General features: G+C 42.9%; 1 protein-coding gene across 3 annotated transcripts in view; it reads left to right on the top strand.

The window, feature by feature from the left end:
- The window catches only part of PLEKHM3 (pleckstrin homology domain containing M3), a 128,987-nt gene that overhangs the window by 27,813 nt on the left and 75,560 nt on the right, over positions 1-25,614 (top strand). For all 3 annotated transcript variants that reach the window (XM_090044853.1, XM_090044852.1, XM_090044854.1), the window contains one exon: positions 12,728-13,663. In XM_090044853.1, the coding sequence (XP_089900979.1) occupies positions 12,728-13,663 (936 nt within the window). The remainder of the gene's footprint in view (positions 1-12,727; positions 13,664-25,614) is intronic.

Below are 25,614 nucleotides of genomic sequence, written 5' to 3'. Positions count from 1 at the left end.
TGGCAATGGGTACAAGATTTTGGTTGCTATGAAATCGGGTCATGTTTTGATAAGTGATTAAAGCCCAGTACTTGCAGACAGGTATCTCTATGTGAGTAATTTTATGCCTGTGTATAGTGCCACTACCATCAGTATGACTCCTTAAGATACTTGTGTGTTTGCTGAGATGAGACTTTAAGAAATGAAAAGCTCTGTCTCTTGTGACAGGCTCCCTGAAGAGTTTCGATTAGGGCTGATCAGTATTTTCTGTTGGCATTTTTCTTTGATCAATAACAGGCTTTTTTCTAAATAAAATTGTTCTGCCAAAGTTGAAAGTTTCCGTTTTTGAGAGAGAAAAGATTAAGATTGAGGGGAAAAAAATAGAATAAAATTGAGACTACAAAAGGTTGAGTTTTCAGTTTTACATCAAAAACTTTTTTTTTTTTTAAACAAACGCTTTTTCATTCTGTTTTAAAATAGTTTACCCCAATCCTGCCTGTTTTGTTCCTGGTTCTGATGTTGTGATAAGTCAGCAGAGGGCAGTGCCATGAGTCTGCTTTGGCTTTTCACCTCCTGGAAGGTGACCAGTTGGGAAAGGTTCTGCACCAGTAGAAAGATGCTGGTGTCTGGTAGGGGCTGGTCCGGTGTGGTTCTGCAGGCGGTTGTCAGGAGGATGCTTGTGCTGCTCCAGGTGTCAGAGCCTCGTGGGTCTGCTGTTTGGAACTCCTAGTAGGAAGATTGTAGGTCCCCAATTTGCATCTTTACAAATCTTCCCCTAAAGCCCTTGCCTTTAAGTTTGGTGGCGTGGTGAATCCATCTAGGAGGGGTGGATGTGTTGAGCAGTCCAGCAAACTTGTGAGGTGACTCACTACTACATTTTGCTCTATGTTCCTGACAGTGCAAGATACGGACATGAGTCCTCCTATGGTGTAGTGGAGATGTGAGGGATGGAGCACTGCAGCCTTATCTGACCAAAAGCCAATACATAAAATTGTTGGTGTTGGCTGTCTCATGGGGATAAAGAATTGGCCTGGAGACTGACAGTAGAGGATGTTCCTCTACAAAGCATCTTCAGGTGAAAAGACAGAATGCCTGTAGCTAGTATCAGATTTTCTCACCTTTCTTTCACTGGAGACCTCATCAGTCTGAGCCTAGTATCTGACAGTTGCCTACAGATGCTTATGCTTTTCTGAACCAGGTAGTGGTTCAGAAAATGCTGAGTTGTTCTAAGGTGCCACCCTGTCCTGCCATATATCTGCTAATAGCTCAGCAATGTCTGGGGTTGAGATGAGGCAAAAGGATGAACTCTTGACCCCACATATTGGACCATTTGTTGGTTGCCAGCAAGCTGGCTATGTGCGGCTTAAACTATCTCATTAAAATCTCAATATTTACTCTAGGTGACAGCTGAAACTGATGCTATAGTGCTAGGCATTGTTTATACGCCTGTAAGAGATGGTCTCTTCCTTTAAGTGGTTACAAGCGGAGTAGACAACCCAAACATAGGGTGGGAGGGGAAGTGATTTGCTCAGTGCCAAGGCCAAGAATAGAATTCGAGTCTCTTGACTCCTAGACCATTGCCCCATCATCTGCACTGTGCTGTCTCGTTAAAAACCTTCTCCTGACCTAGCCTGTCCTGGCAGTGTTTCTAATCTGCTCACAGTTTCTTGATCAGTCTTAGGAAACTGTTGGCACAGGAGAAGCAAAGGAGGTCATTCAGTAAGGCCTTGCTAGGTGGGCGAGAGGCACTGAAAACAGTGTAGGGTGGCTAGCCAAGGTATCCATATTGGACAGACGGGTAGTGTGACCTGTTTGCTGCCTTGTATGTACATGGGACTGTAGGAAGGATCTTTGGGATGATACAGTAGACAAGTTTACAGAGCAGAAGGGTTGCACAAAAACAATAATAGTGATGAGCGCTTGCATGTGAGGCCTGTCCTGAGGCTCTTCCGACTGAACTACTGGCTGCAGTATGGGACTCAGTATAGCATTTGTAGGTTTTTCCTCTTTCTTCTTTCCTCTTTCCCTTGAGTTAAGGAACTTTAGGTATTTAATGAGCCAGACCCTTGTTCCCCTGGGCAATGTTGGCTGGTTGTATTAAAGTTGTGATTGTATCTAGAATTTCCAGGTTAGTCCCTATTATAATAATTTGTGTGTGTTGTTGGAGTCAACCTACCTCCCCTGATGTGAACTGTCCCTGTTTTAACTAGCTCTGTTTAGTTATTTATTTCCCTTTCTCTCTTCTCTTTAAAGCTGAATCAGTGAGCGAATTTCCACACAAGTTGCTGAATTGGTCTTTATTTTGTGTTTCCACTTCCTTTAATAGTGTTGCATGCATGTTTGCTGGATCAAAGAGCTGCTTACGGTGCATGCATTTTCTGTCTGCTTCATAGCTGTGAGTCTGAGTCTTGATTGTGGTTTGTCTTTTCTGAGTGTATCACTCAGTAATTACTTGGGCCTGATCTGGAAGCATTTGGGGCTCACTGTGCAATAGCGTAAATGAGTAGACAAGGTATAGAGCAACTTCCCTTGAGTCACTTTTGATTTATGTTCTCATAACTGATAGCAAAGTCAAGCCTCTGTTTTCTATCTGTTTTCCTGAAAGTGGCAATGAGCATTTTTTGTGAAACAATTAAAAATCTCTACCACTTGCTGAGCCAATTCATTTCATGTGTGCCTTACACTGAACTGTATTTTAGAATTCTAGCATACGGGCACTTTCTACAAGGCAGAAAACACAACTAATCTGTTGCTGTGGCTTAACAAATCTGATCCTTCAGTGCTAACTGATGTATGAGAACGGGTAGCTTGAATAAGGCTCACTTGAAAAATAAGCCTGTTTGCTCACCCCCTTCCCTTGAGCCTAAACCATTTCTTGAAATCTGTTATTTCATGTGAGATGGTGGGGTTTGAGTGCATATTTTCAGTGCCCTAAGTATCAAGGTGTAGTTGTTTTAAACATATTGCACACACTTACCCTAACCGCTTTAGTAGAGTGAAAAGAACCAGATAAACCAACTCCACAAGGAGTGGACAAACCTGCGGTTCAAAGCAGCCTTGTCTGACATTTTTTAAAGCGGATTTTACCTTCCTTGAAATTAAAGACTGAAAAATAGTGAACAGCTAAGTGAAAACGCTTATTTTTTTATTAGCATAGGTATTTTTGCAAACTGCTGCCCAGGCATATAAGTCTCAGTGAAAAGTTACTTGGGAGATTTGTAGCAGAAGGCAGAAGGGGGCTTTAGCTCTTATACAGGCATCATTTTTAGGAAAGAGGTGAATCCAATATGCTAAAGCATGGAAAATTAATCCATGCTCCTGTAAGAGCAAGTTAGCTGGGAAGAAGAGGACTCATTTTTTAACTGGGCTCAATTGTACGTGTAGCAGATATAGGCTATAATTGTTTGTGGGACTTTGCTTGGATCAAACAAAATCTGTCCAGCGATTGTGTATCCCATTTTGCTGAAGGGGGCCGGTTCTGTACCTAATGTCATGTGCGCTAGAAGTTCTTGGTTAGGTTGGGCCCTGAGTGCTCAGCATCTTATGGGATCTAGCCATGCAAGTGGCTGGAGGTGAGCAGTCCACTGGAATTATAGGTATTAATGAATTGTCTGTCCTGAGTCTAAATTAATAATTCTTTGCGCTTATAAGATCTGGCCCCATGCCCTTTAGCTTCCATTGTGTTCCTGGCCTTAAAACATAGACTTCCATGCAAAGATTTTTGCAAGGGCTTTGCAAATATTAATGAATTAGGCATGGCCCTCTGTAACACAGGCTTTATCCCCTATTGACAGAAGAGATGTAGGGCATGTGCTGTCTAAGACTGCCCTGCCCCCCTCGCTCCTACTCCATTTCCTGCATCAAATCTTAGAAATAAGAGACTGTAGCCATTTCAGAGCAGTTTTTAGCACATGCCGGTAAGGAGACAAGTGATAAGCCTGAGACAGTGAACCGTAGAGCAGCACTGAGCGGCATAAGATGCAAGCTCAAGGTGCCTGTGTTGCCTCATCTTGTAGAGTTGGCATTCGCAGAGCAGGCAAGTTGTGCTTCACAGCACTGCTCCTGCATGTAATGCAGAGCTTGAGTAGATATCACCTTGGGCCTAAAGAGGGTACATGAGTTGTCCAGGGTCACACAGCAAGTCCATGGCCAAGCTGGGAATGGAAACCAGAAGTCCTGACTCCTTCCTGTCTTTATTGCCTTTGGAAATCACTGCCTAGTCTAACACACACTAAAATTTAAAAAAAAAAAAAAAAAAGAGGGAGAAAATACGTGTTCATTTTTAATGGAGTTTTTCAAATGTCATCCAGGGGGGAAAAAAACAGTTATATGCAACTATATACTACATACAGGCAATGAAAAAAAATATTTCAGGTTTGCTTAAACAGCCTCTGATCAACCCTTTTGCAAGTCAATGAATGTTGGAGACGATGTGGGTATAAGGAGGAATGTTGAGTCTTAGCCCACGTTTGGGATCCATTTGGTGCCAGAAATCTTAATGCACTGTAATAGAGGCTCCCCCAAAAGAGAAAATCTGCAGAGGCAGTGCTGTGCCCAGCCACTCTGCCTCAGTTTGTTTCCCCTTATTTTTCAAGAAATTATAGTTCAAAAAGGCACAGCCCAGATGTGAGCCATTTACTGTGATTATCTCCCTTTTTACTGTGCCTCAATTTAATTTCCCTGATGGGGAGGAGAGAACATTGTTTCTGTTTGTATGGTGGACGGAAAGACGGTTGCTCTTAGTGGAAAGGTATTATCTGGCATATTGTGTGTCAAGGCGATGAGGGAGCAGAGGGCGGGGGAGGCACCTTCTGGTTCAGCCTATCTATGCCAGCATCCTTTGCCCTGACCTGAACAGTATGAGACATTTGAATTTTAATCAAGCTGGCTGCTGTTTTTGTCCCAGTTAAAGTAGGAGCCCATGAAGCCAATTCATAGGAGCTTGGGGGAAGGGGTGGGGGGGTTGAATTGAATGCCTAGTGAGAGATAGAGACAGCCTTTCTCTTGCCCAACAAAAGACAAGCAAACCTCTGTGCAGCTGAAGGAGGGGGCGGGGTTGGGGACTGGTTATGAGTTTTTCTTATTATGGGGAAACTCAAACTATCATCTGTGCTTGATGGAAGTAAGAGAGAGTGCAGTTGGATCTGCAGAAGCACTGCCTCTCTTATTGGATTAATAGAGAGGAAAGATGACTCTCTAGAATGTGTACCCATTATCTGTACTACAAAGGGAATTAGTGTAGGTTTCAAAGAAATTAATAGCTTTTGAGTTAGTGCAGAATTACTAATGAATGTCAAGGCCAGAGATGGAAAGCAAATAAAATTGGGCTTTCTTTTCCTTATTGCGTTTGGGACTTGAGTAGGTTTTATCTCTGCAATTTTAAGATTGAGACTTGAGGGGTTTTTTCTCTGTTAGCAGAAATATTCTTTAATAGCGTATGCATCTGCAATTTACTGCAGGCAGTGAATTGATTTATTTACACCCTTTTCAGAAATGATGGTGCTTAAATCAGTGACATTTAAAACAAAGATCTGCCTGGGAAATCCATGTCTATGATGATAAAATGTTAGATAATGTGTTTTTATCATGATACATGGTTTTGTCTTAAGTTGTCTGAGCCCAGTCTAAACTTAATCTTTTTGCTAGTGTAAACATCCACTGGTATTCAGTTTAATTACATTTCCTGGTCCTGCCTTAAGGAAAAGGTCACCTTTAACTAAACTTGATCTTAGCTGAACCACTTTTCTCTTTCAGTACAGAAGGCAAGGGTATGTCTTCACTTGAGAGCGAACCAGTCCTAGGTTGGCCTAGAGCTCTGGCTTAGCTCATACTCAAGTACATCAAGTCAAACCCCAAACCCTTTTGCCAGCCACATACAAAAGTGCCTACTTTTAACGAAGGCTGGCTGATCCGTCAGGAACTGCAGACTATGGCTCAGGTGTTGCTCAGCTACTAATTTTGTGGTACAAATGCAGAATAGGGCACTTGAATGCTAATATTCCTCTAAAGTCAAACCACCATACTTCCTTATCTCCAAAAGTACAGACAAGTTATCTCAAAATTATCTGGGAAAGAATCATGGAATGGTTAAGCTTCAGCTCTCAGAAGTCCTAGTCATATGTATCACTGAATACAGTATATGTGAGGACATGGTTGTTTGTGTGCAGCTTTACATCATGGCTGCTTGCATGCAGGCAACCTAATCTGGGTAGAAGTCATCTGAGTGAACACAGCAGTCAAGCCGTCTCCATAATGGTGTCAAGGGCAGCCATCTTTAAAATGTGAAAGCAAGTCACAGTTAACCAGTCTCCCTAATTGGCTAAGTAAAAGTCAAATGGGATCAAGAATTTGTTCCTGTTTTGAATTACTTTGAGTCACAGCCTTGCATGTATATGTGATCTAACTTTTCTGGGTCTCAGAGGTCACATTGACTGTCCAGTGAATGTCAACAATATCAAAGAAAGCAAAAAAAAAAAAAGATTTAAAGCAACACAGAGTGATGTGGAAATGCTTTGTTCATAATCTATGGGTGCAGTTGTGTCGGTTTGGATCAAACTGGAATTAACTCAGAGATCAAGCCTTTTTCAACAATCAGGAAAACTGTAATTATTTCTCTTAAAGTACTATGTTACAGATGGACCTGAGCAGCAAAATCATGGCCCCGATGAACTCGGTGGCAAAGTGCCTATTGACTTCAGTGGGCTCAGGATTTCATCTTTTGGTTCTAGACCAGGATGGGCAATTATTTCAGGCAAAGGGCCACTTACTGAATTTTGGCAAGCCATCAAGGGCCGAATGACAGGCAGCCAGGGGCAGATAAATATAATTTTTCTAAATGTTTAGGGACACCACTGGCCAGAGAGCCCGCCAGGCCATTCTGCATTTTGCCTACCCCTGTTCTAGACCAAACTTGTCTGAAGTTGTGAGATGTTTGGTAACATAAGTTTGGTTTGGGCCTGTTTGGTTTCATAGAATCATAGAAAAATCAGGGCAGGAAGGGACTTTCAGAAGTCATCTACTCTGACCCTTCACCAGAAGCATGATCTTTTCTGTCCAAACCACCCCACACAAATCCACTATCTAACTTATTAGAAAAACTACCCAGTCAGCCCTGACACAGCTGCAAAGCAGACACCCTAACCTGGCTCAGGCAAAGTAGGGGGACAGCAGTGGCCAGTGTCCTGCAGCTGCAAGTGTTGCTAAAATATACTCAAGAGATCCAAGGAACAGGGCCACACCACACCCCCACCTACAGAGGAAGGCAAAAACCAATCTATACCAGTGTGACCATGGGGTAAAGTTCCTTCCTGATCCTAAATATGGTGATTGATTTGACCCTGAGAGAGGGGACAAGATCATCTAGCTAGGAACCTCCAGGTTTAAATCTCAGCAGGAACATTGGCCCCAGCCTTGGGTGCAGCCAGTATCTAGTGCCTCTTATGCATGTAGCAACTGGAAGCCAGGGGAGTGTAAGGGGGAAATCTTCCCAGCCCCATGAGACCACCAAAGCCCAGAAGCATGGGAAATAACCATAGCAGAGCATAGGCATAGCTATTTCTAGATCATTCCTGACCAATGCATATCCAACCTCTTTAACTCTTCTAATGATGGAGAGTCCACAGCTTCGCCAGGGAGTCTTTTCTATTGCCCCACAGGTCTAACAGTTTTACTGATATCCGATCTAAACCTACTTTGCTGCCATGTCAAGCCATTGGTCCATGTTCAACCCTCTGCAGCAAGGGAGAAAAAGTGTTTTCATTCTTCTTTATGGCAGCCCTCATCCAGATGCTTGCAAACAAATTTCCTTCTAATATGCTCCAATAACTTCCTGGGTATTAAGGTGGGGCTAATTCATCTGTAGTTCCCCAGATCCTTTTTTATGCCTGTTTTAAAGAGAGGCACTATGTTGACCCTTTTCCAGTCCTCGGGTACCCAACCCATGTCCCGTAACTTCTTAAATATTATTGCCAATGGCTGCAAGATCTCTTCTGCCGAGTCCTTCAATACCCTGGGATGAAGTTTATCAGGCCCTGCTGGTTTAAATTCATTCACACTGATTAAAAACTGTCTGACTGTTTCTTTTGATATCTCATCCCTCAGCTTGCCCCCTTCCTTATCCAAGTAATCCTTATTAGGTGTCTGGCTGCAGCTTTACATTTTTGTGAAGACTGAGGCAAGCTAGCTGTTGAGTAATTCTGCCTTCACATCTTCTGTTAAGAGGGCATCCTGGTTATTTAACAGTGGATCCATACCTTCCTTGGTCTGTCTTTTCTCACCAGTATAGTTATAGAAACTCTTCTTGTTGTCTTTAATTTTCCTTGCCGGATGCAACAAATTTTTTGGCCTTTTGGATTTTGTCACTGCAATTTCTTGCTATTTCCTAGCATGCTTATTTGATGACCTGCCCATCTTTTTATTGGCTGTATGCTTTTTCTTTTGTATTTGGCAGGTTCTTGGACACCCATATTCTTCTTGTGCTTCCATCGTATCAGAACAGTTTCTTGTTAGTCTTTCATTTATGAGCACCTCGTGCCTCCTGAGGCTAGGGGTAGGGGATGCGGGGACATGGTGGTAGTGAATGAGTACCGTGTGCAGGCAGCAGTGGTGACATTGGCAGTGAGGGTGGGCTGAGCGGGGACCACCTGTAGACAGTGTTGGTGGTGGAGGGGGTGGCAAGCAGTGACCTCCCACAGACACCAGCAGTGGCTGCCAATGGGGGGGGGGGTGTACGGGCCCCTCCCCCCTGCACATGTCGTCTATGCTTTCAATACTGTTCCCTTTAGAAGCTTCCAGCCCTCCTGGGCACCTTTATCTTTCAAGCTGTCTTCCCATGGCACCATGCCTGTTTATCTCTTTGAGTTTGTTGAAATTTGATTTGTTGAAATCTAGCAAATTAGTTCTGCTGACCTCATACTTTCCCTGTCTCAGGATCCTGAATTCTTTCATATTGTGATTTGTTCCTCCACAAATTCTTCCATACTGGCCAGGACAAGATCCAAATTCTTGTTAATCTTGGCTCTTTCTGGGTGCAAAAATCAGTGTGTTGGCTACAAAGGACCAACTCACAGGATCATCATAAAATTCTAGTTTATTGGACGGATGCAAAAGTCAGACCATAAACCTTGGTGCTGATCCCCCTCAAACACACACATTCACATGCACACTCTCAGTAGCTAGCTGTGAACATTAAGCACCAGTATCAAGATATACCTATCCCCAAGTGCTGGAGTCTGCCATCGATGGCCAGTCAAGGCTTCTTTTAGTGCAGTGTTGCTTCAGAAAGGGGCTGCCAGCTGGTCCTTCTGGCTGGACAGGCAGGGTGCTGGTCAGGTCAAAGAGGGTGCCATTGAAGGTCATTCTTTGCTGCCTTTTATCCCTCTCTGGCAGACTTTGGTGACTCCCCAGTTCTTGGGGAGTCACCAACAATCCAGGGGTCGTTGACCTTGAGGGAGTCCCTCTTGGTAGCTGCTGGATGGCAGGTGTCAGCCCCAGGGGTCACATACACGCACAGGTGCACTCTCAGGAGTCCCTTGATGAATTTTGATTGATTCACTGCTGTGATGAATAGAGCTCTGGCAGTGGTTGATCAGGGGGTATTCCAGCCCCAAGGGTCTGTTTCCAGCATTGATTAGTTCAAACTGGGGCTTCTGCACCTTTAACAGTGAAGTTTCAGGGAGTTCCTGGCTCTGTATTGATTCTTTCCTCTTCTTGGTTTGTAGTTTTGTAGATGTTAATCGCTGCTCATTAACTTGTTTATCCAGACTAGCTACTGTGTTACACAATCAACCATGATTTATTCAGGGACCCACTACATACAGAGATTCCTGCCCTTGCTAACATTGTTACATGGTACAAGTTACTTTTAAAGTATATTTGTAAAAGCATCTACAAGCTCTATTTTCACTACAAGTACACATTTATATAAAAATTAATAATGATATAATAAAAGAAAAAGAGAGAGGAAGGAAGAAAAGGTAGAAAAGAGAGAGAATCCCCAAAAGGGGGCAAATGGTAAAAGAAGGGCTTTTACCGTATGGAGGAGCTTCACATTCGGGGCGGGGGGGGGGGGGACAGACAAAAGGGTTTCTTGCTACAAGTGTGGTTCCTCTGAAATAAATGCAGCTTTACCAGTTTTCAACATCTGTTTGGATCATGGTGTTTGAGAGAACACCTGAAATGTTGTGAAATAAACTATCCTGGCAGGGTGCAATTAAATATGGCTCTGTACCTTGCCTTTTTACGCTTGCCTCATATTGTTGTGAAAAAAAATGCTACTATTGACATAACTGAGAGGCTTTCCAAAGATTGGCATGTACTACTGAATGCTTGCACTGCTTGTGTGGCTGTAGGTCACTAGGCATGCATTTAATATGGTAGCACTTGACCCCTACTTTGTGCTGATATAGATGATGGGCAGGGATTTCTTCAGGTAATATCTTTTTATTGAACCAAATATATATCTGCGATAAAGTTAGACAAGCTTTAATTTCTGGACCATCACAGCTACAACATCGTTCATCATTGCACTACCAAGAAGGATAGGGTATCTATGGCTTAGAAGTCTATGTGTTTCTGGCCCAGTCAAAAACAAGAATTGAAAATCTAGGGCAAAAGCAGTATCTGATGAGATTGCTCCAGCCTTTCAGAAAATCCAGGAGGTTTAGATAAGTATTTCAACGGATTCTCATCTTCTTACTGCATTGTTAATACTTTAGGTTATGAAGTCATCTGTATTCTGCAATGTATATTGTTTGTATACTACTTTCTGCATTTCACATAGTGAAACTAAACTAGTCACTTTCACTTTTGTCTCTAATTAGTTTCCCTGTCTCTTGTGAAGAAGAATAGCATTGCTGACATTGAAATTCATGAGGCATCAGGAGAATTTCAAATCAGATAAAATCTTTTAAATGAAATAAGTGATAAATAGAAGAAAAGCACGCTTTTTAACCAACTCTTAAGACCTGCCTGCACTAATAAAATGACTAGCGGAGAGAATCTGTTGCAACATGGCTGTATGCTAGCATTGTTAAAACTTGGTTTCATCATACTCAAACATGGTTACACTTTCATAATGTTTGTAAAGGACTCTGAGGTCTTTAGGTAAAAGATGCTAAATGATTACAATGATTTATTGTTATTGTGTAAAACCTGAACTCTGCAAGTTTTGTCTCTTTACGGATGTTTTTAAATGTAAGTTTGTTAGCTGTGCACAATTTTATATTCTTGTAAATAGTATGTGTCTTAACAAATTACATTACTAGAGTGATTGCACATCATGCAATATGTCAGATCCTTCCATGTTCCCACAATGATCCATACATACAGGAATAAGAATAGGCATGTCTGAAAATGGAACTGTCACATAGAAAGACCAAAGAAAGAAAATCTATGTTATTGCATGATTTAAAGGTCATCTTGTGCCTTGGTAACATCATAATCACAAGGTCCATTCCTACAAAATGCTCCTAGGCCCCTGATTGCTGCTGAGTGTCCGGAGCTCAGTGGGAGTTAAAATAAACTTGCTACTTCTTCAGAGATTCTTATGCCCTCACAGAATTGGGCCTATGATTTTGGAGTTTCTTAAGACAAGTGATTGCTAGTTTGAAGAGACTCTCTGGGCTTTCAACCAGAGGCTACAATGTACTATTTAATTCTTGCTCTGCTCTAGAAAGCATGGCAGGCTTAGAGAGAGAGACTTTGGAAAGACTATCCAGGTGGCAATACACTACTGGGTCCAGCCTTGTCTTGATGTACATTTAGCATTTTATGGTTTCCATTTCTGCTTTTTCAGGGTTGATAATGGGGCCTTCTGAATAAATCACTGGACCACAGCTCAGGAGGCCTGGGTTCTGTTCCCAACCTCTGTTCCCACTGAGTGGCCTTGGGCAACTCACTTAACAGCCCTGCACCTCAGTTGCCTTGTATGTAAAATGAGAAAGTGCTGTCTATGCATCTCTTTTGTAATATTCTGCAAGCTCTACAAATGAAAGTTGTTTTATAAAAGCTATGTATTATTCTACCTCTGTTTTAATCTGCAATCAACTGCATGAATATTTCAACCTCTGCTTTCAATATATATACAAGTTTCCCTCAATTTATGCTATACAGGTCCCAGAGAATGGCGCGTAAAGCAAATTTGCATAAAGCGAACCCACTTTACAATGCAACAAATAGGGATAGATTCCCATAGCAGGGAAGGAGGGAGTGAGGCTGGGACTAGGGAAGGAGTGGGGGGAGGGGTGCTGCTCCTGGGGCTCCACAAGATAACAAACCAGAGGGAACAGAGCAGCACTCTCCCAAGCCTTGGCTATAGTGGCACTGGGAGTGGCCAGCACCAGGTGCCTGCAGCTGTTGGGCTGTGCTGTGCTCCACCTGTCCCCACTAACCTCCGGTCCTGGGCTGCGCCATGCCCTGGTGCAGGCAGCTGGTGTCGGCTGCTCCCGGGGCCGCTGCAGCCAGGACTGGGGTGAGTGGGGCCATGGTCCTTTCCCTTCCCTCTACAGGCTTACCTGGTTCAGCAGGGGGACAGCTATGCTGATCTCATAAGAGTGAATTTATCTCGGCTATAACAAATTATGGATCTAAATATGCTCATCACATAAGAGCAAATTTGCACATAAAGAACCTGTATAAATCAAGGGATAAATAAAGAACCTGCATAAATCAAGCTGTTAACATGAGCCAAAATGACTTGCAGAATGAAGTGTTCAGAAAATAATTAAGTAATTGTTTGATTTTCTTCCAGAACACAAGCCGACTTTCCCAAACATTCTGAAGAAAGGATACCTAGATATTAGAAAGGATCATGACAGCTACTGGCAACCCTGTTATGCAGAGCTCTCTCCATATAAACTCTACCTGTATTGTCTTGACAGCAGTGGCAACCAGAATCTTCCTACAGTCTATCCACTTACGCACTTCCAAAGTATCACTGTTACAGGCAACCTTGAAACAAAGATGGTGGATGCCATTCTATCAGACAACTCCCAGCTGCAGTTGAAGGCACAGTCGTCATGGGAGGCTTTGGACTGGGGGCAGAAACTTTGGGAAGTGGTACATTCCTCTGTGCCAGCTTTCATGAGGCAGCCGGAAGAACTGGAAAACACCCAGAAACTGGACAACAATGATGATCTTGCCCAAATTCATGTTTTGCAAGAGAAGCCCACTGAATTTTTCCAGCCCACCAATTTCACTGAAAATAGTAAGGAGTACCAAAACATTATCAAATCAGGGACTCTTTATAGGTTGACTGTACAGAATAACTGGAAAGCATTTACTTTTGTTCTGAGCAGATCTTATCTCATGGCATTCCAGCCCGGTATACTAGATGAAGACCCTCTCCTGAGCTATAATATTGATGTGTGCCTGTCTGTCCAGACCGATACTCTGGATGACTGTGACTCTTGCTTTCAGGTCATTTTCCCTCAAGATGTCCTCCGTTTGCGAGCAGAAACACGCCAAAGAGCACAGGAGTGGATGGAGGCACTGAAATCTGCTGCCAATGCAGCCAGAAATTTAGGTCAAAACCTGCAAGTTACCCTTAGAAACAAATCAAGAGATTATCCCTTTGGAAAGGACCTTAGGAAGAGCAAGCGCCAGTCTGTGACCACCAGTTTTCTGAGCATCCTGACCACTTTGTCTTTGGAAAGAGGACTAACAGCACAGAGTTTCAAGTGTGCAGGTAAGCAACCACACTGAAGTGGCATTGTATTCCCATTCTCTATGCGAGGCAAAGATATAAACATAATTCATGAACATGTAAGACTGTATAAACTTTTTACACAATAAATGGGCACTTATTTTCCAGTGCCTTAGCCATAACATTAGTGGCTGCTAATGGTATCAAATGGAGAAAACCAAATAGGTTTTGGCTTGGTTAGCAGTTGGTCATGGAAATAGAAATAGAAAGGGTTATAAGGAGTGGTGCTGGATGCAGTCCTTCAGTTTCTGAGTCCAAATGCTTTTCAGTAAGAGAAAACCTTTAAGGGAATCTCCCATCACACAACTTGTATAAAAATCCCTTTTTAAAAATAAAATGTGTAGATCAGGGCCAGGCAATTATTTTGGGTGGAGAGTCACTTACTGAGTTCAGACGAGCTGTTTAGGGCTGGGTGGGTAGCCCTGGCCCTTGACAGGCTCCCCAGCCCCTAGTTACTATCTTGCAATTGGAAGTCCCGCCCCCTAGCCTCTGACCTTTGTCACCAGAAGGCCCTCCCCTTGCCCCTGGAAATACTCCTTTCAGCAAGGGGTTTTGCCATCTCAAAACCAGAAAAATATCAAAAACCAGAATACCATATTCTAAAAATCAAACATCTACATTAATTTGATTTCAAAAAATATTTTGTCCTAATTTACATGTGTTTGTGTACTGTACATAGAGGTGATAGCACAATAGCTTAAAATGAAGTCTCACTCTTGTATATTGTGAGGTGGGGGGGATGAAGGGGTGGGTATAGGTTTGTGGGGGGCTGTTGGTGTGTGGATATGTGGGGTATGGGTGGGTACAGAGTCTGTGGGGATGAAGGGTGACTGGGGTGTGGGTCTGGGACCCTGCATGTATGGCAGTGTATGTGTATGGTGGGGTGTGCATGTGGGACTCACCCTATGAACATACACATATACATTCTCCCTCCCTCCCTCACTGGGTGTGCACGTGCACACACAGACTCCTGCACTCTTCCTCCCTCATTGGCTTGGCGTGCATGCACTCTTCCTCCCTCATGGGGCGGGCGAGCATGCACAAATACACACAGGCACACGCTCCTGCTCCTAGCCCTGGGGTACTGGCACGGGCCCAATGCTCTCATGGTCCAGCAATGCAGTGTGCAGGGAAGCAGTGAAAGCAGCAGCAGGCAGAGGCTTCTGGTTGGGGTGGGGCCAGGCTGGCCTTGCTACTGAGTCCTGCCGGCTCCCCCTGGGTCCTACTGCCCCTGTCTCCTGTCATCTTTGACAGGCAGCCAGGAGCAGATAAATATACATTTTCTAATTTTTTTAGATGCCCTGTGGGCTGGATAGAATGGCCTGGTGGGCCAGATTTTGTCCACCCGTGGTGTACATCATAAGCTCTTTGGGGCAGAGACTGTATGTGTGTGGCACAGTGAGGCCTGGTTTCTGATTGGGTCTCTAGGTGCTGTTGTAAGAGAAATAATATTTGTGGAGTTAAAGTAAGTATTCAGTGCCCCATTACAAAAAGCAAAGATATTATTTTAATGTTTTATTATCACAACACTTTGATGGGATTCCATCAAAGTCTCTGAATCTAAGCAGCTTGGGTTGGGCAATGTACCAGGCAGGAGATCTCAAGAGGAACATGGGTTTTCCAGGAAGCAATGCTGGCAATGAAGTAGGCAGTGCTTTTTTTTTGTCTGAATCGCTGCAGAATCACTTCCCCGGCATGTGAGAATGGCGATATCATCTCTTTGGTATAAATCTCTATTCTTTCACTCATTTTGGGGATTTAAAAATCTTAGGGCGTATTTAAGACTAGAGAGTCAGTCTAATGTGCTGATCTAGTTCCAAGCGTCGTGATTTCATTCCGCTGAATACAGAAATATTCTTCCCTTCCAGTTCCATTTTGTGCTAATATATAACTCTGTGCTGTGAGGTGGTGGCTGCACCTCGATGGTTCAGATGATTCACAGTGGGAGAGCATGTCTAATGGTTAGAGCACAAGAATGGAAGGCTGACATTTGTGCCTGAATGTCCTGTGTCTGCCAGGGATGTACTGAGCTCCTTGAAGTAATTCACAGACACTTGCTAATAAGCCTAAGCTTTCAAAGTAACTAGTGATTTTTGAGGCCTTCCATTTTTAGGTGCCCAGCTTGAGATGCTAGAGAGGGAGTTTGATTAGAGTGGGAGTGCTCTGTTAAAATCAGCTAACTTGTGTTAAACTGAGCACTCAAAATCACTAGTCGCTTTTAAAAATGGAGGTTTATTAGTCTGTCTGATCATTTTTTCTCATCTGTAAAATAGGGAAATAAACCAACCAAACGCAGAAGGATCATGGGGATCATTTGCTGATGTTTGCAAAGCAATTTTGAAATTCTACCATCATGGGCACTGCAAGACTATGATGATGAGCAGGCTAGTGTGTTTATGTACAATCGAATGACTCGGGTGTAGTTTACATTACTGGTAGTGGAGCTTGGTTAACCTCAAGCCATGCGGATTTGGACTGTATGCTGAACTGTATCTTATCCACTGCTTTCAAACTTGCAAACCATGACACATGTGCTGTGTTGTTTTTTTACAGTGTATTTTTTCTTGAGTCTGCATCCGCAAATGTATTCCCTGCCCGGAGTTTTGATTTCCTTATCAAGACCAAATTGTTCTATTTTTATTTTAATTAAAATTTTAATTCATTTAAAAATTACTCTTATGCAGGGACAAGGTACAATTGTTGGGGAAAAGAATAGAAATAGAGGGTAGCTGTCTGAAACTGTGTTGCCATGCTTGGTTTCAGTGCGAATTTCCAAATCACTGAATTTGGATCCTCTTCTAGCTTGAAAGAGTAAACTCTGCATCTGTGAAATGGAACTGGTACTAGTTTGGTTTCTCAGTAGGATTTTCCTTTTGGGTTCAAAACACTGTCAGTTTGGCTATTCCCAGCTGCTTTGAAAACCCCAGTCTTATTTTAGTAGGGCACCCATACTTTTCCCATCTTGCATGAGCAAGAAGGATTAGCTAGTGTAGTGGTTCTCAGACTTTTTCTTTTCAGATTTAAGGTACTCCTTGGAAAATGCAGGCTCCTACCTTTCTCTCATATTTTAACTGCAGAGAAATAACAGAGTAATTCTTCTGTTGCTGAGAACTCGGAAAGACCCCAACGAGTCAGAATGTTTTTAACACGGTGGATTTCTATTTGAAATCTCTGGATTGATCTTGTAAATTGTGTAGGTTTCTACATGTCTGACAGTGATAATACTTTGGAGGACCCTTAAAAGGATCTCTCAGCACCCTACAGTGTCACAGGACCCTTGTTGAGAATCACTGATCTGGCAGTTCGGTCACTGACACTTGGCTTACAGGACTGGGTGCAGTTCCCAGTTCAGCTACGGGTTCCCTCTGTAACCTTGAGCAAGTCACTTGCCGCTACATTTTCAAAATCACCTTGGTGCCAAATTCACACTGAAATTAGGGTATTTTGGCATTTGGAAAATATTCCTGTGTGCCTACAGATGTTTCTGTCACCTGGATGGTCAAAAAAGAATACCACACAGGTTGTGAGCTGCTCAGATACTATGGGGATAGAACCCATAAAGATGCCTGTAGTAGAGCTCTCGGATTTGCCCATTTTCATTATTCTCTTCTTCATTTTCTTCTTAAAATTCAGCAAAGAAAGATTTTGGTCTCTTAGGGAATGTCTACCTCACCTCTGGACTGTGCTAGGAAGGGCCTTGGGAAAGCACTGTCACCTGTCCCGTGCATGCTAAACCCAGAAGTGGATGCCTTGTAGCTGTATAGAGTTGCACTGGGTACACGCTAATAAAGCTGTCTCTGTTGTGATTGTTGGGTCAGCACTGCTGTGACAGCCACATAGCATCCATGCCTGGGTTTAGTGTACTTTCTCATGCTTTGCTATGGCCCTCTTTAGCATAGTCGGAGGGTGCAGTAGATGCCCTTGTTTCTGTCATTTGACTGTTGACCTGCTCACGGTAGTTAATGGGACTGCTACCAGCATCCTCAGCTGGAGCAGGAAAAGGAGCAGGCTGCAGGCCCTGGAGGAGTAGCGAGAAACCTGCTTTTAGTTTGAAAGACACTTTAGGTATTCTGGGGGAATTCTCTGAAACATGCTACGTTTCATCCTGAATTGTTCACCTATTCTCCACAGCAGTGAGGCATGCTGGGGCTTATTCATTTGTTTTTTCAGATTCAGTGAAAGAATATTTTTGTTTTTAAGGTAGAATTTTCTTTTTAAAAACAAGGTCTATAGCTTCCCTGATTCTCTGACTTTTACATGTTAGATATTTGCTGTGCTCCTGTGGCCTGTTTGGTTTTTTTTCATTTTTTTTCAGTGATGCTGAGCAACCACAGCTCAGGATTCAGCCTCCTCAACAGGAATGATGGATGCTCAACATGTCTGTGAATCAGGGCACTGGGTTTAATTTTAACTATATTTTCAACATCATAACACTCAACCCTTACTCTAAAAGCAACTGATACGTACATAGGACTATCTTCTCAGTGTGCTGTGTGCCTTTTGCAATGGGGTTCCAAGTGTCAATTGGCACCTATAGCTGCTACCACAATACAGATCATAAATAATAATAATAACTGGGGAAATGCTGTCCTGTTGGGTTGAGAAAAAGTTCACGCTGGGGAGGCTTTGGAAAATAAAGAGTGAGGCTTGAAGATCTCCATGCATCGTGATCACTATAGGCGGTTTCTGCTGTTTTACTTCATAGGCTGCTGTTTAACCTAACAGGACTGCTGTTGGTAATTACATCTTGCAGGCATTAAGAGCTTTTTTTTTTTCCGGCTGCTGGGAGGGGTAAGCTTGGAAAAGAAAAAAAAAGTTTTGCTGTGAATTCTTCAGCCATTTAGTGCAAATTCCTGTAATTACCGTCATTGTGTCCTGTCTGAATGGCACATAATACAGCAGAAGCCTTTCCTAATTGAGACCTTACAGGAGGTACAAATCCCTTCTTTGTTCAGCCTGACAAATTAGTGCCAGAAAGTGGCAGGGTCCGAGTGGGAATCAAAGGCAGGCAACACAAAGATGGAACTTAAGGCTACAGTAATAACCCTCTCTAGTCCTGCAGGGAAAAAAAGTAATGACCAATGAAAAATGAAGTTTTTTTGTTATAAATTCCCTTGACATGACAGCACCTCAGGGCTGCTTTATTTATTTAGTAAAAGTGATTAAATAGTAATACAACAGGGCAGCCCATTGTCTCTCAAACTACCCCCCACCCTACAGACCCCTGCTGCCTTGGCTAATTGATTGACAATGAACCTCTGATAAAGAAGTATGTTGGGAGGACCTGATGGGGACAGGGTTTTTTTTCCCCCCTTTCTTTCTTTGTCTCTCCCCCACCCCTTTTTGTCTGAATTGCACTCTACTTTTCCCTACCCTTCTCTTCCTCTTTAAAGCTTTTCAGGGAAGGCTCCCAGACAAACAGCTGACACTCACAAGCAGGTAGAGAAGAATGAGTTTTTCTCTGCCTAGCTTTGACAAGTTTATCTTAGGGGCTGACTAGCATTTTCCAACTGTAGATATAAGCCAGGACAGCAATGTCAGACTGTGGCAATGGGGTGGGGAGAAGTGGGCGGGAGACATGGATTGTTGAAGCACTGGGGTCAGAAGGGTAGTTTAAAAAAAAACAAAACAGTTTTCCTGTGGTGGGAACTGATGCCTTAACTTGGTCTGTACATGTAAGATGTTTTCCCCGTGCTGGGTTCTTAGTGTTTCTATAGGGCAAGATGTTGTGCTTCTTCCATCTTCTCTCTAACAATGATAATCTCATATTTAGTCTGCTGATTGAAAGGGTGAAGAGGGAATATGGTTGTTATTGCATTTTATTAATGTTTTGACCTGGAACATAAGTACTTTCAGGAAAGAAGACAGAGTGAGCTCTGCACTCCTTCAGCTCCAAAATGTCCACCCACCATCTGTCCCTTACATGTCCCCAGAATCAATTCCCACACATTGTCCTGATTCTGTAGGTGACTCCCTTGTATAGCGCCGTGGCCCGCGGGGAGTGTTTGGATCCCTGCAGTTGCAGGGTTCCCTTCTGGAGATTCACATGGTGAGATTGAGGCCTTGTGTCTGGTAGCCCTACGAATACCTCGGCACAGGTCTAATTGTCATTTGGTAAGACTTTAATGTTTGTAATAGGAAATGTGCACAAGAGCTTTGTTTGTTTCATGTCTAAGTAAGCCATAGCAAGCTTCACATGTGGGAGGTCTCGGGGTCTTTTTCTGTTAACTGGGTATTTTTCTTGATAGCTCAACTACTTCTTTCATGGGGACACAAATAAATGAATTGGACTGGGACATACAGGATTTGCCAGTCTGGATCAAAGTGTGTTCATTAAGTCCAGCATCCTGCTACTAGCTGTACATGGTAGCTAATGTTCCAGAGCAAGAGTTGGGAACCTACAGCCTAGGGGTCGATCCAGCCCACATCACCTTTATATCTGGCCCACAGAGACATGCCTTTATTTAACAGCATTTGGTAGTGAGGGGGACTTGTCCTGCAGGCTGAGGCTTGAGGCTTCAGTGGAAGGGAAGCTCTGCTGAAGCCATGCTGCAGCCAGGTGGCACAGGCCCTGGCAGTGGAGGGCTTGTGCCACACTGTGCTGTGCCAGGCTGCAGCTAAGCAATGGGAAGAAGTGGCCATGGTGACTGGGTTCTGATACTTACCTGTCTCTGAATTGAGCCAGGTTGTTCTGGTGTCCTCTCCGGTCCCCACTGGGAAATGTTGCTGACTCCTGCTTCAGCATAGAGTGGTGCTGCCCAAATTCTGCTGGAAATGCACCCAGCGTTTTTTTTTTCTTGGGGAGAGGAAGGAGTTCCTGTCAGATTTGTACAGACCCAGTAACAGGTGATCCCAACCTCTTCCTGGGAGAGGACTCTAACTGTTGACCTAAACTTCCCCCTTGTTGCCCTGTATCATGCTTTGCCATAGTTGCTACTCTTTCTCCTTGATGGGTCACTCTCAGCTTTTGCCCTCCCAACCCCCAGAATATAGCATGTACTGCTAAAATTGCTAGTCCTAATGGCTAGGAGAGTTCTTTCATCGTATTCTTCTGTACAGGGGTTTTCTCAGCTTTCTGTTGCTGAAGACAGTCTAAAGCTATATTGAAGGCAAGGTGATTGCAACCTCATAGACTAACTAAATAAGGTAGTAGATAAGTAAATAAAGAAGAGTACAAGCTTTCATGACCCTCGAGTTCACTTCATCGTAGGATAGCATAGAGCAGTCACTCCACTTCATACACTGCTTTCTGGTATCCTTTCACAGCATCTGATGCAGCGGATTCAAGTTCATGAAAGCTTGTGCTCTATATCTGTAGTAGTTAGTCTATCAGGTGCGTATCAACCCTGATTTCAGACTAACTTCAGAGAGAAGTTTATATTTTCCAAACAAATAATCTCGCAAGCTATAACTTCATTCTGGAAGCTGATCAATCTGTTAGCAAAAACCCGTCTTGATTGTTTCTTTTCAAAAGGACGTACTAAAGCATGGCACAGTAACCACCCATACTGCATCATGCATCGCATGGTTAGTTTTAGCCACTGTTTTGCTATAGCAATGTGGGAGTGCACCACTATGATGAAGTAGCTGCTGGTCACATGTAGACTCATGTAATCTCTGTGTCACCTTAGTGTCCTGCTATGGGGACATAGGGTGATGCGCCCCTTGTATCTTTCACTGTATATCCATGTGTGAGTCACAGTACACTATCAAATCTGTATTGGATAATGCAAAAAAAATGTGACTATGCAGGTGAAGACTCTAGCACCATTCATGGTACACAACAGGGATGTATTGAAGTCCTGTAGGCAAACTTTACTTTAGCATTTCTGTCATTTGAATTCTTTAATTTGCATAGAATGTGTCTGTCTCATCTCTTGAAATACTTATACATTGCATCTTCTAATAGCCACGTATATGTGAACTATTTACACATGCACATATAGACATGGTAGGTACCTGCTTGTGACACACACAAGTGTACAGACATAATGAATACTGAATCTGCACTGATGATTTTATGATCTTTCCCCTCCTTGGATGGCCTCTTGCCTCTTTGTTTAATGTGACACAATATGGATGCTGTTGAGATTATTCAATGTATCCTGAAATAACCACTCTTAATAAAGATTGGAGGGCTGGTGACCTGAGGTCCCATCCAACTCTTGTTATGGTCAGTGAAGAGACTCTTGACTAGTTTTAGTAGAAGTTAGGTACCAAGGGAAGGATCTATCTTCAAAAAGAAAACAAAGCTAGAAATTGCTGATATTAGTGATTAATGAGCCTTACCTGAGTTCTGAGGAAGCTGGTTGAGACTATAATTAAGGTGGGACTTGTACAGCACTTGGATAATTATAACCTAATGAGGTCGAACAACATGCCTTAAGTATGGAAAATTTTGTGTCTAATCTGCTTTCTTTGAAAAAGTTGGTGAAAAGTTAATAGAAAAGTAAGCAGGTGGATGTAATTTACTTGGATTTTCAAAAAAGCTTTTGATAAGGTCCTTCAAAAGAGATTATTAAGGAAAATAAATAGCCCTGGGGTAAGGGACAAAGTCCTGATGTGGATTAAAAACTAGTTAAGGAACAAAAAACAGAGATCCCAGGGGAATGGCTGCTTTGCAGTGTAGACAAATTAATCAGGTGGTGCTTAAAGGAAGTTGTATCCGTCTCCCACTCTTCCTCCTCCTGGGTCTGAAAAACTGTCCTGAAGGACTGCTTCAGGAACACTCCCAGACATAGAAGATATGGGAGGAGCATCAACAGAAGGGCTAAAAGTTAAATAATTTTCATTTATTCCATTTTCCACATGCATTGAGCTACTGGAGATGTTCTGTATAACCGAGTGACTGGAAAATGTTTCATAGGTAAAAGTCACCATTATTTAGTTTTCAAGAGAGAAGGTGCTGGAGAGAGTCCCCATTAGCCTGCCTCCAAGTTAGTTAGCCTGCCTGTGGTGCTGTGCCCATGTGGCTGCACTGCTTCCAGCACAAAAAGCAGCTCACCTGGAACAGTGTAATGTAGACATGGCCTGAGCATTGTGAAACACTAGAATATACCCCCAGGGATGATGTGAAAGCTCCTTCATTAGAGGTTTTAAGGGTTGGGGGAAAGGGTTAGATAAACTTCTGACAGGGATAGTCTAGTTATGCCCACCCCTACCCAATGCAGGGAGTTGGATTAGCTGACCTTTTGAGATCCCTTCCAACTCACCCTTTCTGTGATTCTTTGATGACTGATTTTCTTACACTAGAATGTCCAGTGTTGGTGCTGGCACAGCACAAGTGGTGATTTTTAAGACAGCTCTCTGTTTTTTGTTGCTTACATAGCATTTTTGCCAGTGTTCTGCATCAGAAAGCTTGTCTTAATCTCTCCCAGCCATGCATTTAGTCCAGTAAAAGATGTCACCCAAAACAGTCCTTGCCTCTAACAAACCTTGGCCATTCTCTGAGCATATCAAATGTCTTTTGGAGGGTTAAACCTTTGGGTATTTTCTCTCCCTTCCATTTATGCTGTTTCTAAATGAGCTAGCTTCTGCTGCTGTTTTGATGATGGGACAATGGCAAAAAAGCTGCAGAGGCAATCACTTCCTCCAATACTGAACAAGGAACTTTATTAGAATAAGGAAAGGCTAATTTGCCCTCCTACCCCATGCATTTGTGTGGAACTCCTTCAGCTCCTCCCTGCTACAATTTGAAAGAGTCAGTCCTGATTCTCTCCCCCTTTCCTCCACACATGCACATTTCTGCCACAGTTTTCCCTTAGTTCTAGGAAGGATGCTCATTATGTATTCTAGAGTTGTCCTGTTTGTTTGTGCTTTTTCTCACAGAGAGTTAGAACTTGAAAACAAGCCTCTTGATATTGGTGCTGTGTATCTGCTTGCAGATATGCTATTAAGACCAGAATCGTTCATCCATGTACATAACTACTGCTGCTGTTTTTGCAGCCCCTCTTTCACCTCACTTTCTCCTCTGTTTAGAATTAGCCTCGTGCTCTTTGATTTTTTTTTTTATTATTATTTATTTTTTTCATTTTAGGTGAAGCTTTTAAGCTTGTGTTTTTCCTCCATTTCTGCAGACAATGCATCTCCAGCTACGTGTCTTTCAGCCATAGCTACTTTCCCATACCCTTTAGTCAAGGTTGGTGCTGATCCAAAAGCAGCGTTTCCTTCCCTACTCTGGCTTCTCCTAAAAGGCTCGGGCTTTTGTGTCAAATATAAAAATGAACTTGATAGGAAATTGCTTCTGTAATGGCAGGATTTTTCTGGTGGAAGGTCACAGTGTATGCTTTCTGACCTTGCTCTTCAACACAAAGGTGCTCATCCCCTTACAAAAGGTACCTCTAAGGAGGTAAACTATACTTAGTTTTGTTACTGAAATCTTGAAGTGTTTAAAATTAGGAAAAGACAATGGCTCTGTGATAGCAAGCATTGTGTTCTGTCCCGTAGGTGCAGGCTCCGGATTTCAAAGTGGTTAAACCAGGAGCTGCCATCCTTTCCTGGCCTTTCCTTTTAAAAATAAACAAACAAACAAATAGCATAATTGGTGTGTGCTACAGGAATAGATTTGTCATTCTGCACCACTTTGAACTGCATAACATTAAAGGAACCAAGTGCTTTCATAACTTGATTTGAAAAGGTTGTAGAAAGAGCCACAATGGTGAGGGACAATTGATTAACTCAGTGCAACAGAAAGGAAAGGACAGACTTTCTTCCAGCAAAACCTTAGAGATGGGCAGAACCTGCAATGGCTGTAGCCATGCCTTTAAAGAAAGCAACATGGGTTAATTCTGTGCTGAATGTGCAGAGTGTAGTGTACTCTCCAAGGAGCTGAAGCAAATGGGCCAAAGATAACTGGAATGGACAGAGTGCAGTACAAAAACAGATGGTTGATTTAGCAGAAATTATTTCTCTGGAAAGGGTTCTCTAGAGTGGGTGGGAGATGTGACAGGGTGTTCTTTGTCAGGGCTCTGGGACTTTGGAATTTGCTTCTTTCCCTTATCACTCTAAAACAGCCCAAATTGATGCTGTTTAGAAGGCAATGATGCCTTCTTGATGTAAATTGTTTTAAGAGACCTGAGAGGTGTGCTCTTCTTTAGCTATGAAGGGTGGCAAGGTATTCTTGTAGGTGCTTGGCTGGCTTAGTTCCTGCTGCGTTGATCATTTTGATACTGCTGAGATTGAATTGAGTTGTTATGGGTATGTTGAGGTGTGTTTGACATCTTCAGAATCTGTCTTTGTTGCTGCTGTTCTGTTCATGAAAACAGTGCCATTCCTCTGTCTCGTTCACCAGCTTAAGCAAACAAAAATCCAACCAGAATTGATGAGGGCAATTAGTGTAGTATAATTTATAGTTCTATGTTATTCTGTGCGTAACATCATAACCTTGTGGATGTCGATGAGAGTTACCATAACCATGTTTTTAACCTCTGTGTATAATAGGACCCTCTTCTGTAGTAATTCATCCCAACTTAGAAGCAAAGCAAGGTGTTCTGAAGAACTAGTTGCACACAATCTTTCCATGCAGTTGAATACCTGATGCTATTAACATTTTCACAAGTGAACCAGCCTTGAATACACCATCGTATTGATGTTTAATGTGAATGAGAACTGTTCCTGTATGGAAGGGCTTGCAGGATTGGTTTCTTCATAGAGCTCCCTTTCATTTGGGTGAATTTAACCCTTAGCAGACTGAGACGTTGAAAAATCTATAGTTAAATGGAATTAACTTTCCCTAAGACAGTGGTTATCAACCACTGTGGTCTCAGTCAACAGTAGCACCCAGTTTCAAAAACTAATTTATATAGTACCATGCTTATGTCCTTGCAGAGGGGCTAGGCAGTAGAAGGGGACTGGCCAGGCAGGGACAAGCCTGGGCTTAAGCTGCTTATCTCCTCACACCTCGATGCACCTTGGAAAGGATGTGACGACACTCC

The sequence above is a fragment of the Crocodylus siamensis genome, chromosome 4, assembly GCF_052110815.1.
Source record: "Crocodylus siamensis isolate JL-2025a chromosome 4, ASM5211081v1, whole genome shotgun sequence".
In the NCBI taxonomy this organism is placed as follows: Eukaryota; Metazoa; Chordata; order Crocodylia; family Crocodylidae; genus Crocodylus; species Crocodylus siamensis.
The sequence above is the reverse complement of the archived record's forward strand: the minus strand, read 5'-3'. Positions and strand labels throughout refer to the sequence as shown.